At 40.6% G+C, this 12,262-nt stretch overlaps 1 protein-coding gene across 1 annotated transcript in view; it reads left to right on the top strand.

Moving 5' to 3' along the window:
* Positions 1-12,262, top strand: part of ADGRG2 (adhesion G protein-coupled receptor G2) — a 59,382-nt gene that overhangs the window by 13,692 nt on the left and 33,428 nt on the right. The window contains exon 3 of the mRNA XM_034059955.1: positions 2,217-2,834. Within this exon, the coding sequence (XP_033915846.1) occupies positions 2,217-2,834 (618 nt within the window). The remainder of the gene's footprint in view (positions 1-2,216; positions 2,835-12,262) is intronic.

The following is a 12,262-nucleotide window of genomic DNA, read 5'->3' as shown; positions in this document are numbered from 1 at the left end:
CCAAGGCTCTGTCCCACCTGGCCTTGAACATCGCCAGGGGTGGAGCATTCACAACTTCCCTGAGCAGCCCATTCCAGTGCCTCACCACCCTTACAGTTAAGAATTTCTTCCTTAGATCTAATCTAAACTTCCCCTGTTTAAGTTTGAACCTGTTACTGCTTGTCCTGTCACTACAGTCCCTAATGAATAGTCCCTCCCCAGCATCCCTATAGGCCCCCTTTCAGATACTGGAAGGCTTCTATGAGGTCTCCACGCAGCCTTCTCTTCTCCAGGCTGAACAGCCCCAACTTTCTCAGCCTGTTTTCATACAGGAGGTGCTCCAGTCCCCTGATCATCCTCGTGGCCCTCCTCTGGACTTGTTCCAACAGTTCCATGTCCTTTTTATGTTGAGGACACCAGAACCTAATCTACATCTACCCTCTTTCATTGTAAAACTGTTATCCCTTGTCCTATCCCTACTTGCCCTTCTAAGGTTTTCTCCAGATTTCTTGTAGGCCCCTTAAGGTACTGGAAGGTTGCTGTAAGGTGTCTGTGGAGCTTTCTCTTCTCCAGGCTGAACAAGCCCTGTAGGAGTTTTTCTTAGATTTGATTCTCTCAGCCTGTGTTCTTAGAAGAGGTGCTCTGGCCCTCTGATCATCTTCATGGCCCTTGCTCCAGCAGGTCCATGTCCTTCTTGTGCTGAGGACTCCAGAGCTGCACACAGTACTCCACGTGGGGTCTCACGAGAGTGGAGCAGAGGGGCAGAATTACCTCCCTTCACCTTCTGGCCATGCTTCTTTTGGTGCAGTCCATGGTGTGATTGGCTTTCTGGGCTGCAAGTGCACATTGCTAAGTCACATTGAGCTTCTCATCCACCAGTATCCCCAAGTCCTTCTCCTCAGGGCTGCTTTCAATCCAGTCTCTGTATTTGTGCTTGGGATTGCCCTAACCCAGGTGCGGGACCTTGTGATTGGCCTCGTTGAACTTCAGGTTTGCACAGGGCCACCTCTCAATCCTGTCAAAGCTGCTCTGGATGGCATCCCTTCCCTCCAGGGTGTTGACCACACCACACAGCTCGGTGTTGTCAGCAAACTTGGTGAGGGCACACTCAATCCCACTGTCAGTGTTGCTGACAAAGACGTTAAACAGCACCGGTCCTAATACCGACCCCTGAGGAACGCCGCTCATCACTGATCTCCACTTGAACATTAAGCTGTTGACTGAAATTCTCTGAGTGCAACCATCCAGCCAATTCCTTATCCACTGAGTCATCTACCCATCAAATCCATGCTGCTGCAGTTTAGAGAAAAGGATGTCATGTGGGACAGTGTCAAATGCTTTACACAAGTCCAAGTAGATAATGCCAGTCACTCTTCCCTTATCCACCAGCACAGTAACCCTGTCATAGAAGGCCACCAAATTTGTCAGGCTCAGTTTGACCTCAGTGAAGCCATGTTGACGGTCACCAGTCACCTCCTTATTTTCCATGTGCCTTAGAAGAGTTTCCAGAAGGTTATGCTCCATGATCCTGCTGGACACAGAGGTGGGGTTGACTGACCTATTTCCCTGGGTGTTCTGTTTTTCCTTTATTAAAAATGCATGATATTGTTCAGAGAAGGAGAATGGAAGCCTGGGACATGAGAAGGCAGAAGGGCTATATTCCCTTCTAGCACTGTTTCTGTATTTTATTCTGTGTCTATTAAATGCAAAATACCTATGCAGTCCTGGGAATAAGAACCAGGAACTGTGATTCTCTTTTTGCCTGCCCCTTGTCATCTGTGTGCTGCCCTAGATAGACATTTTCTTTTTGATCATGCGTTGGTTTACGTGACACCAGGCCTGCTGGCAACATATAGGGTACACCTGTCTCAAAACGGGAGAAAGATCTTTGCACAGGAATTTGCAGGGTTCATTAGAAGAGCTTTAAACTAAATTTTAAGGGGGAAAGGCATAAAGCTTGTCTAGCTAGAGATAAGCCTGGGGGAGCTAGAGGTAAGCCAATGTTTGAGGGATGGTGTGCTAGCTAGGTCAGTCAGTCTGCCGTGTTCTGGAGGGAGAGGATGAAGATCCATTCGACAGCAAAGAGACAAGGGTTATTGATGTGTTAGAAACCATGGATGTGGTTTTGAAAACTCCTAGATAAATGCCTAGCAAAGTACTATACGGAAGAGTAACATTCATGTATAAGATCCTTTTTAAAAATAAACCATTTTACAAATCACCTTTTCTTTGTTTAGATCAGGAGGATTTCCTAGGACGATACAAAGCTGTCTTTAAGACTGCATGTGAAGATCCTTGGATTATGTCACCAAGAATTTCTCTGCGTCCCTTGAAAGAATTCATTGTCTGTGTGCACCTCAAACTGTATTCCTCAAATGGTCCCTGGACAGCATACGTATACAGTCAAGAAGCACCTCACACAAATCTTTCTGCAGATACATATGATCTTGGACTTACAGGAGATCATGGTAAATTGAGGATATGGTTGTTTGGAAATGAAATAAATACAACAGTGGAACTTAATGAAAACACTTGGAACCAAATATGTATCCAGTGGAAAAGTGAAGATAAGGAAGTGAAGTTATTCATAAATGGAACAAAGAAAGAAAACAAAAAACTAACTGGGCAATTTAATTTCCCTGGAAAAGGGCAGTTCTTACTTGGCTGTTCAAAGGTGCCGGGTACAGCTGTGTCACCTAGCCTGGGTGTGACTGGGGAGCTGTACATGTTCAGAATGTGGGATCGAGCAAATATAAAACAATCTCTGGACTGTGAAGATAGCGGCGTTATACGCTGGAGAAAGGAGGATTGGGTCTATAATAAGACAGTAGAAGAGGATAACTCTTTGCCGTGTGGTAAGTACCAGTGCACCCCTGTTTTTAAAATAGTATTTTGTCAAAAGTTGATATGAATGTGTTTAATATTTGTCTTTCAGGTTTTACAAACTTTTTGCCTATTAGTAATTTCTAGCTAAATGCTTAATGAGATCATGTGAGGATCTTCAGCTTTCACCATCTTTTATCCAAATGTCTAAGGCATAGCAGCAGTCCTTCAGACACTTTCCCCTTGCTTCAACTTTTGTGTCTGTCTACTGTCCATGTAATGGCAATGAGAGCACGATGCAGCCAACCAAAACTCCTCGGAGTATTAGAGCCTTCTATCAATGTCCCCTTAATATATTTAAATTACACGCTTTCAGTTCAGGGAATAAACATAGAGGAAAGCATTGCTTGTCCTCATTCTGCTCTTCTGCTGAGCTAGAACTTCAACAAATGCAACTTTTCAGTGCTTCCCTGGCTCATTACATCATCTTCAGCTGGTATGGTCTACATCTGTAAAGATTACTGTAAGCTCTGATTTCTTGTTTCTGTATCAGTAATGTCTTCCTTTATTAAAATGGCCAAATGTTCCCTCACACATTGCTCAAAATTCCTCTCTGCCGTGAAAAGAACCATAAAAATCTTTAAACCAAACCAAGATTTCATTTTTGAGAAATTGAGCTAAAGCAATGGAATAATCTTCTTTCTAACTTTCCCTATCATATCTGTTGACAAGAAAGACAAATTTGATCCCTCTCTAGCTTGATTCAAGTTTATCAAACACAGTAAATGGTATTACCCCCAAAGTTCTTCAGAGATTTTAAGGTGACTACTATAATTGATTCCTAAAATTCTTATATAGCATAGAAGCTTAAGTTAATCTGTAGTACCAGTCTTAGTCCTCATCACTTTTATCCTTAAAAATTGTACCTATCTCTTCTGTGCAGACTAAAAAATATATTTTAGCTGTATAATGTTATAATCACTGCCTGACCAGGTAGATTAAAAGTGTCTTAGTAAGGGCATTAAAATGAAGTTACCATATTAAAATAAGGTTTTTCTGGGAGGGAAAGAAATCTGTCTGCCAAACCAAGTCTCATGGAGAATGCCTCTAGTGGTAAGTCATAGTGAATGAAATGCCTTTGCTGGCCTCATGCCTTAGTTGGGAGCACATAATCTCTACTGTGTTGCGTGATTTGGGAAAGGAGCTGAAGACAGGATGTCTTTCAGTTTTGCTCTTGTATGACTGAGTTTGAAGGAACACAGTCATAGGGTTGAAAAGGAGAACATTCTGTCTACCAGACAAAAGTTTGGTACAAAGAAAGTCTGAGAGACATCTGCCTGAATAGTGGGTTATATATTAGTCAGAGTGGTGCATCTGATTATCTTTCACTGGGCACAGAAAGGACAGCCTGCTTGTTTTCAGTTCGAGCCCTTTCTGCCCTGAATATAGAGCATGACAGCTTGGTCAGGCAATGTGCAACTTCAGCCCCAACTGATTTATGATCTTAAAAGTAGTGATTTAAGGGTTTGTGAAATCCTTTGTCTATCTACAAGAGCTCTCTAGTACTGTAGTGTGTAAGATGCATGGTTTTCGAAGCTCAAATTAAACTTTAATTATGCTGATAGAGGTTTGTTTTGGTACAGAGGCCATCTCTACTGCCAAATATGTTATCTCCTCTAGATAACTTGGAAGAAAAACAACTTTTTTTAAGAAAAGTCCACTGGATTTTTTGTAACAGTTTATTTGCCTACTTTAGCTGATTGTTCTTCCCCTCCAAATCAGCCAGTGAAATGCATTTATTTAGCAAATACCAGTTCCATAATTAAACAAAACCAAAGCATTGACAGTAGGAGCATATCATAGTCAGTGTCTGGCAATTTTAATTTGGTAATTCTACTAGTTTTACATTCTGATTTCTTTGTATAAGCTCCTCTGTACACCTGTGTAAAAATGTTCTGATTTTGGAGGTTTCTGTATTTGTTAAAACCAGAAGGATTTTGAGTAGTAAGACTTCAAGAAGATCTGATTTTGCACCTGCAAAGAACTTAATTGGCAAAGGGCTAAAGCTTGGGAAAAGCTACGCCTCCTGGTTAGGACCAAAAGGTGCAAAGGAATTGGTTTATTACTGCTATAATTGTGCTGGAGGACAAGTTTCAAAAATTTTTTTAATGACTTGGGTGACATTTTTTGCCTTCATAAACCAACAGTTTGTCAAATACTTAGTCAGAGGTTACTGTGATTTCGCCTTCGCTTAATCACCCAGAATCTTTGTGATTGTAAGCCACTAGCTAATTGGTGTCTCACAGGCAGCAGTCCACTAAATCGATGCTCTCCACTAAGAAATCCAGCTTGACTTAACATCACTTTGTTAATGTTTCCTTACCTCCTTTTCCCACCTTTCTTTCTGTTGACTGTTCAGATTCTTTTAATTTTATTATTAATTTTTATAATACTTACTCAGATTACCAAAAATATGTATTTATTTTTTTCTTAACCATGTGAGATCTAATAAGGACCAGAATCACAATTCTGGTAAGATTTATGTATTCGCTTAGCACTTAATGGCACACTTAACTTTAACCAAGTATCTCGTTCCCAGAAGCAGATGGTATTACCTTTGCAGTAGCTTTTTAACTTCTATGTCTGAAGATTTGCAAGAAAGGACATAAATTACTGCTTCCCAGTTTGTGATGAGAGCTTATCACTTTCTTGGACTAATGGAATTTAGCAGATGCAACTCTGCTTCTTTCAGATAACAAAGTCTTCTGCTTCTCCTTTGCTTGGTGTAGCCATTACATGCTGAGCAGGTGTAAATACTGCAGGTAGGGCTAAAGATGGGGGGAGGCCCCACACATTGTGCCTCACTAACCTGCTTACATTCCTCAGGTTCCTTTGATAATTCCTCTTTTTCTGAGAATGAGAACTAGCATAACAGCTGTGATATGGAGAAAGAGTGCCACAGGTTGAACATATCTCACTTTAAAGATCTGATTTTTAAAAATGTGGAAGTGAAGAAATATGTGTTCACTGTTCCAAATGCTGACTTTAGAAAATCTCTATCTTGTTCCTTGACGAATAATTTCTATTTGGCAATACTATTCTATGTAGCATACTTTAACTCTGTAACTATTGTCTCTGCATAATTCAAGGGAAAAACTGCACCAGAAAAAGCTCTGGGTGATTTAAGAGAATACAAACCCACAAGAAAGTAGCTGAGTTTAAAAGGCTAAATGCTTGGAAAGTTATTTTAGTAATCTGTGAGCACCAGTTGTCTGGGACATTTGCAAGTTGCCTTTAAGAATAACTTGACAACTGGAAGAAATGTATTGTTTAAACATTAATCATTTCAGTTACACATCAAACAGTAACATTCCTAATCCAAATATAAATAACCAAACTGTTACACTGTGTATTTATTCAAAGGAGCACAGAGATGATGGGATATCTTTTACAAATTTCAAGGAGTAAATAAACCAGATTATTGGTGGCCTAACTGTAAGTAGTATCACTGACCATAAAGCACTGTCATCTCATTTTCTGGTATAGATGCCCTAACTTCCAGCAGGAGTCTGGTGCCTGTTGCTTTTGGTTGCATTTTTTTTTTTTTAAGAAATACATTTTAGTATTAATGCTGTGGCATTTTAGATTTTTCTAAACTGTCCTGTCCAACCTTCAAGATTAAGGTGTTGCCCCCTCTATTCCTTGTATTCTTTTCACTTCCAATATTGCTGAGCATGATACTTGTGTTGCTGGAGGGGATTTCCAGGCTTGTGGAAGCCGAGCAGTGATACTGATGGGAGAAATCGGAGTGGCTGGTGCCCTGTGTGACTGTTTCACCTTTGCATGCTCAAGGAAGAGAAAACTTCAGTTTGGGCTGTCGTTCTGGTTTGCAAGTGTGGGCAATGGGAGGTATGATTTAGGCTCATGTAATCCCTCTTAAAGGTTTCCAGAGCCATGCGCACTTCTGATGCCTGCATCAGCTTTCTCAAAAGGAAGGGTGGAGTCCCCAGGGCTTCACCTCCTCAGGCAGAAGGTGGAAATGTAGCTGCCACTCATCCAGTCTGCATCCCGGTCTGTTGGATATGAAACTTTGGGCCATATTGTTAGGTTTACTGAGCAGATCATGAGAGCTGGAGGTGACGAAATAAATTTTTGCCGTAATACTATTTTCTTTTCTAAAACTGTAAGGACACAATACTACAGAAACCTCTGGAAGCTTTAAAGGAAGTAAATGTGACAGGGAAAAAATACCTGACTCTGGAGTGCCTATTAGATGAGTCATGTACCACTCTACTTTTTACCTATTAACAGAATGCATGTTTGACCTTCCCTTTCTTTGCTCTCATTGCCTCCCTCTTATGTGATATCAAAGAAAGTAGCTTTTTGGAAATAAGCCTGCCAGAGAAGAGGTGATTTTATTCACCTTACTATCTAATGTACAGCTTTATACAGATAAAAACTGTATTTATAACCCTGTTTCCTAAAAACCTGTTTTTAGGAAATCAAAGCTGAGTTAAAAATATTGCACCTAAATGTTCTCTTAAGGATACTAAAATGAGCTGGCCAAAGTGACAGAGCCTAATACGAACACTTTCATAATTTTCTCATATTTGCTTCTGTCCAACAGCCAGTAATAATTCATCCTTTCTTCCATGGTGCCACTGCTGAGAGTCAGAGCAGACGTAAAGTGTCATGAGAGGCACCAAACAATAAAATTAAGAGTACATGTAGTTTTATCCTATAAGCTTCTACAATGTGCCTCAACCTAACTTACGGAAAAAGTCAATATGGCCTAATGTCTACAGTGGAACAACTGGGGAGGTGTTACTGTTACTAATGCCTTGTGTAACAGGATGGTTCATTTTGGCAGAATGTTTATCCAGCTGAAAGGTTTATCAAATATTAAAGGTACCCAATCTCTTTATAGAAAATATGGATTTAATTTTAATATGAGAATTGAATGGTTTATTTTCAGTGTCCATTTCTGTAAGTAGATTAATTTTAGAATAGTACCATTTGGAAATGTTGCTGTTTGGGCTACTCAGGTTTGTCTATGAGCAAGTCCTATGAAATGCATTAGTGCCAGGTATTGTCATATGGTTGTATCCTAGTAACAGTGAATACAAATGGATGGTAGTTGCTCCACAGTGCTGGTAACTGATGTAATACATACTGATAACTGTTGTCTGTGAGAATATTTAGAAAAGAATTTGTATTGACTTAAAAATGCAGTGTGGACTTGACTTGTTGATCTAAAATGGTTGGGGTTGGGTTGGGTTGAGTTTTTGTTTTTTTTTTTTTGTTTTGGGGTTTGGGGTTTTTTTGTTTGTTTGTTTTTTGGGTTTTTTTAAATATTTTTAAGCCACAAAGTGGTATGTATCTGTGTGGAATAAAAGCTTTCACTTTGTAATTTTTGGAGGGAATTTTTACTGCAAAACAATTCCCCTGCCTGAATCAGTTGAATTTTTGGTATGCTGTGTTGCTATCACATCTTATTTAGAAAATCTGTGGTTTTTACTAATTTCCTGGTATTTTTGTTTGTATTTGTAAATCAAAACTGATCTTATCAGCAATACACAGTTGTGGTTATCTAATGCTATTCTGTGGTGTCAGCCAAGTACTGCAGTATAGGGAGATCAAGGTGTCCTTTGGGATTCTTCCATTCAGATTTTGCTTATGATCTATTTGTGAGAGCTGCCCTGGTTGAAATTTCATGTCTAGACTTGAGTATGAAGCAACTGCTCCTTACATTCTCTTACCAAGTTTCCTAGAGGTCAGCATGCGTGAATGACCCTTCTTGCTGTACCATCCCCTGCGCCTCCACATCACACAGACTGGGCAGGGTGGGTGCCCATGTGGACTCTCTAGTTAGTTACAGTTCACACTCTTTCCCCAAAGAAGGCACTTTAGTTGCTATCTCAGGCTTGCTCAGACAATGCTTTTTGCAAAAGTTTAAAGGTGATCATGAAGTGCTAAAACAGTAAACCAGCACTGAGATAGGGAAGCAAGAAGCAGCTGCCAGTAACTTAGTTCTTTCATGATGTTGCTATCTGCAGCCAGGTTCTAGATGTTTCTCATTCCTCCATACTGGGAAAACTGAGCTGCTGCTGGCAGTGGGTTGCCTGAATACAGGTGAATCAGAAAGGGTACTGCCTTTCCAAAAGTTTTAAGAGAGTGTATACTGATCATAAATTAGATTGGCACTATGGAGAAGAAACTGATACTTTTAATTCTTCCATTTGGAGGCAGAACATTGTACATTGTTCATACTTTAAGGGCTTTTTCTGTACCCTCTGAGTTACTAAACAAAAAGGCAGAAAAAGTGATTATGTCTTTGGTACAGGGACCAGAACCATCCATCGCATCTCTACCAGTGTGTTACAAATCCTCTTTATCTTTTTCTTTCCCTTTGGGTGAATTGAGTTTTGAATTCTGCTTTGCTTGATAAAACAGCTTCAGCAGGATATGCGGAGACCATCCCATCTTAAAAAAGCCGTAAGCACCAGGCTATTTTGTAGACAAGGCCAGACACTGGTATCAGAGCTATGTCACGTTGTGGATTTAGGCTTATGTACTATTATTCAAGGATTTAGTCTCCTACCAAACTAGAACTGTTAAAGTTACAGTGGTTTCCATTGTCATACAAAGTCAAATGGGAAATTAAAGTTGTCACAATCCAAATACTCGTGCCCAGGTAAGCTTTTTGCAGCTGTGGTATGGAGCGATAGCAAGAGTTGCTAAACAGGCTTTATACCAGTGGAACAGTTTGGCTATACAGACAGAATTCTCAAGTCTTGGTTTACCAAGCTATTTGTGTCAGAATAGTACAAAGTGATATGAAGACAGTAAGGGGGATGCTGCTTTTGTTTCTAATGATGGACGTTAGTAACAGATACTGGTGCTTATTTAATTGAGTTGCCTTTTCCTTCAGAAACAAATAGTTCTTGTGGGAACCTCTTCAGTCTCCCTTGCATCAACAAAAAGAAAGAATAATACTGAAAAATGTTACTTGCCTATTCATTGCTGGAATGTTCCCTATTAGAAAAAATGTAGAAAAATATAACTAATATATATAATACCGTGTTTTACAATAGGATATTTGGTATGCTGATTTGATGATCCCAAACTAACAGTGTTGCAAATAGAAATGCATGAAGCTAAGAAAACAAGATTTCATATAAGTAAGGATCTTATTCTTCTTAGCAATAGTAAACGATGTAATAGAAATAAAAAATAAAGCCCTATTCACTTTCTTTTCTAGTTCTTAAACACAACAAAGGAGGAGGGTTGACGAATGTAAATGAAATTAAATCATGTATGACAGTATCTCCTCTTTCCCGCTTTCTGTATGCAGAAGTGATTCTGATAAAAGACTTAGTGAACTTAATGCTGCACCTTGATCAGGAAGAAGTCTCATTCTCACTAGTAATTTCTAGCAGCTGTATGCATGTGCATATCATGCTGTGAAAGAAATCATGATTAGGTTTGTATCCAGAAAAAAGTGTCCCTCTGATTATGTGTGTCATTATGTGAGATGCTCCAGACCCTTAATAATTTTAGTAGCCCTTCACTGTAGAAGCTCCATGTTTCTCTTGAACTGAGGAGCCCAGGACTGGACACAGCATTTCAGGTGGGACCTCACCATGGCTGCGTAGAGAGGGAGGATTGCCTCCCTCAGCCTGCTGGCAATGCTTTTCCTAAGGCAGTGCAGGATATCACTGGCCTTCTTGACTGCAAGGGCACTTTGCTGCTGATTCATGGACAACTTGCTGTCCATCAGAACCTCCAGGTCCTTGTTCTGTACTGGGATATCAGCCACTTCTCCCAGTTTGCATTGTCAGGAAACTTGCTGGGGAGGCACTGCATCCCTTCGTCCAAGTCATTGTTAAGTAAGTTAAACAATACTGGACCCAGTACTGGCCCATGGGGGATACCACTAGTACAGGTCTGTAGCTAGACTCTGTCACTGATCACAGCCCTCTGAGTCCTGGCATTCGGCTAGTTCTCAATCCACCTCACAGTCCACTCGTCCAGCCCACACCTCCCGAGCTTGGCTATGAGGATGTTATGGGAAACAGTGTCAAAAGCCTTGCTGAAGTCCAGGTAGGCAACATCCACTGTTCTCCCCTCATCTATCCAGCCAGTTGAACCATGGTAGAAGGCAATCTGATTGGTTAAGCATGATTTTCTTTTGGTGAATCTATGCTGTCTACTCCAGATCACCTTCTTGTCTTCCACATGCTTGGAGATGGCCTTCATGACAAGCTGTTCCACACCTTTCCAGGGATGGAAGTGAGGCTGGTTGGCCTGTGGTTCCCAGAGTCCTTCTTCTTGCCCTTTGTGAATACTGTGGTGACATTTGCTTTTGTCCACATGCACCTCTTCTGATTGCTGTGACCTTTCAAAGATGATTGAGAGTGGCTTAGCAGTGACATCCACCAGGTTCCTCGGGACTTGTGAGTGCATCCTGTCAGGGCCCATGGACTCGTGGATGTCAAATTTGCATAAATGATCTCTAACCCAACTCTCAGGAAAGACTTCCTTTCTTCAGATCTTCTCACTGGTCTCCTGGGTCAGGGATTCCCAAGGGCTGGCCTTGGCATGGAAGACTGAAGCAAAGAAGACATTTAGTACCTATGCCTTCTCTGTTCTCTGTTGGCAGGGCCTCTGCTGCATTCCATAGCAGGCCTACTTTTTCCCTAGTTCTTTTTATTACTGATGTATTTGAAGAAGCCCTTCTTGTTGTCTTTGACAGTCAGATATAATTCCAAATGGACTTTGGACTCATCATATTTCCTTATATTCTCACAACATCCCTGTATTCATCCCAAGTGGCCTGTCCCTGCTTCTGCCTCCTGTATATTTCTTGCTTGTGTTTGAGTTTCGAGAGGAGTTCCTTTTTCATCCATGCAGGTCTCCTACACCCTGATCTATCTGCTCATTGTTTAGATGTTCTTTGGTCATGCAGCTCTTGGGCATGTGAGCGTTTACATGGTATATACGCACATCATGATGTAGATGTATTCTCAAAGTGTCATGTAATTTGTAAGTATGTGTGGAATAAAGCATCCATGTCCTACCCGACTCTCCTGCCCCATGCTTTTTATTTGTTTAATTTCTCTGTTTCTCTTTGAATTAATAAAATTTCACTTTCTGAATAATTCAGCAGCATTTCCACATTTTTGCAGAAATAGTTGTATGAAAGCACAGTTATGCATGCCTGTTACTTTTTTGGTTGCTGCTATATAGTCTAGTTCATCTTCACTCAAGCAAATGTGCAGAAAGGGTTTCTGAAGACATTGGCAATGGAAGGGCAGTGGGAAGGCTCACAGGCTAATCTGTGTCTTCCATAAGCATTAAAGTGATATACTGAGTAAGAAATTGAGCTCGTAAGAGTCCAAATTCCAGCTTCCAAAAAGACTTGACATACATTTTTCAATGGATGCAGAACAGTTTTTGC

This window comes from Melopsittacus undulatus, chromosome 2, assembly GCF_012275295.1.
Source record: "Melopsittacus undulatus isolate bMelUnd1 chromosome 2, bMelUnd1.mat.Z, whole genome shotgun sequence".
Classification (NCBI taxonomy): Eukaryota; Metazoa; Chordata; class Aves; order Psittaciformes; family Psittaculidae; genus Melopsittacus; species Melopsittacus undulatus.
The sequence above is the reverse complement of the archived record's forward strand: the minus strand, read 5'-3'. Positions and strand labels throughout refer to the sequence as shown.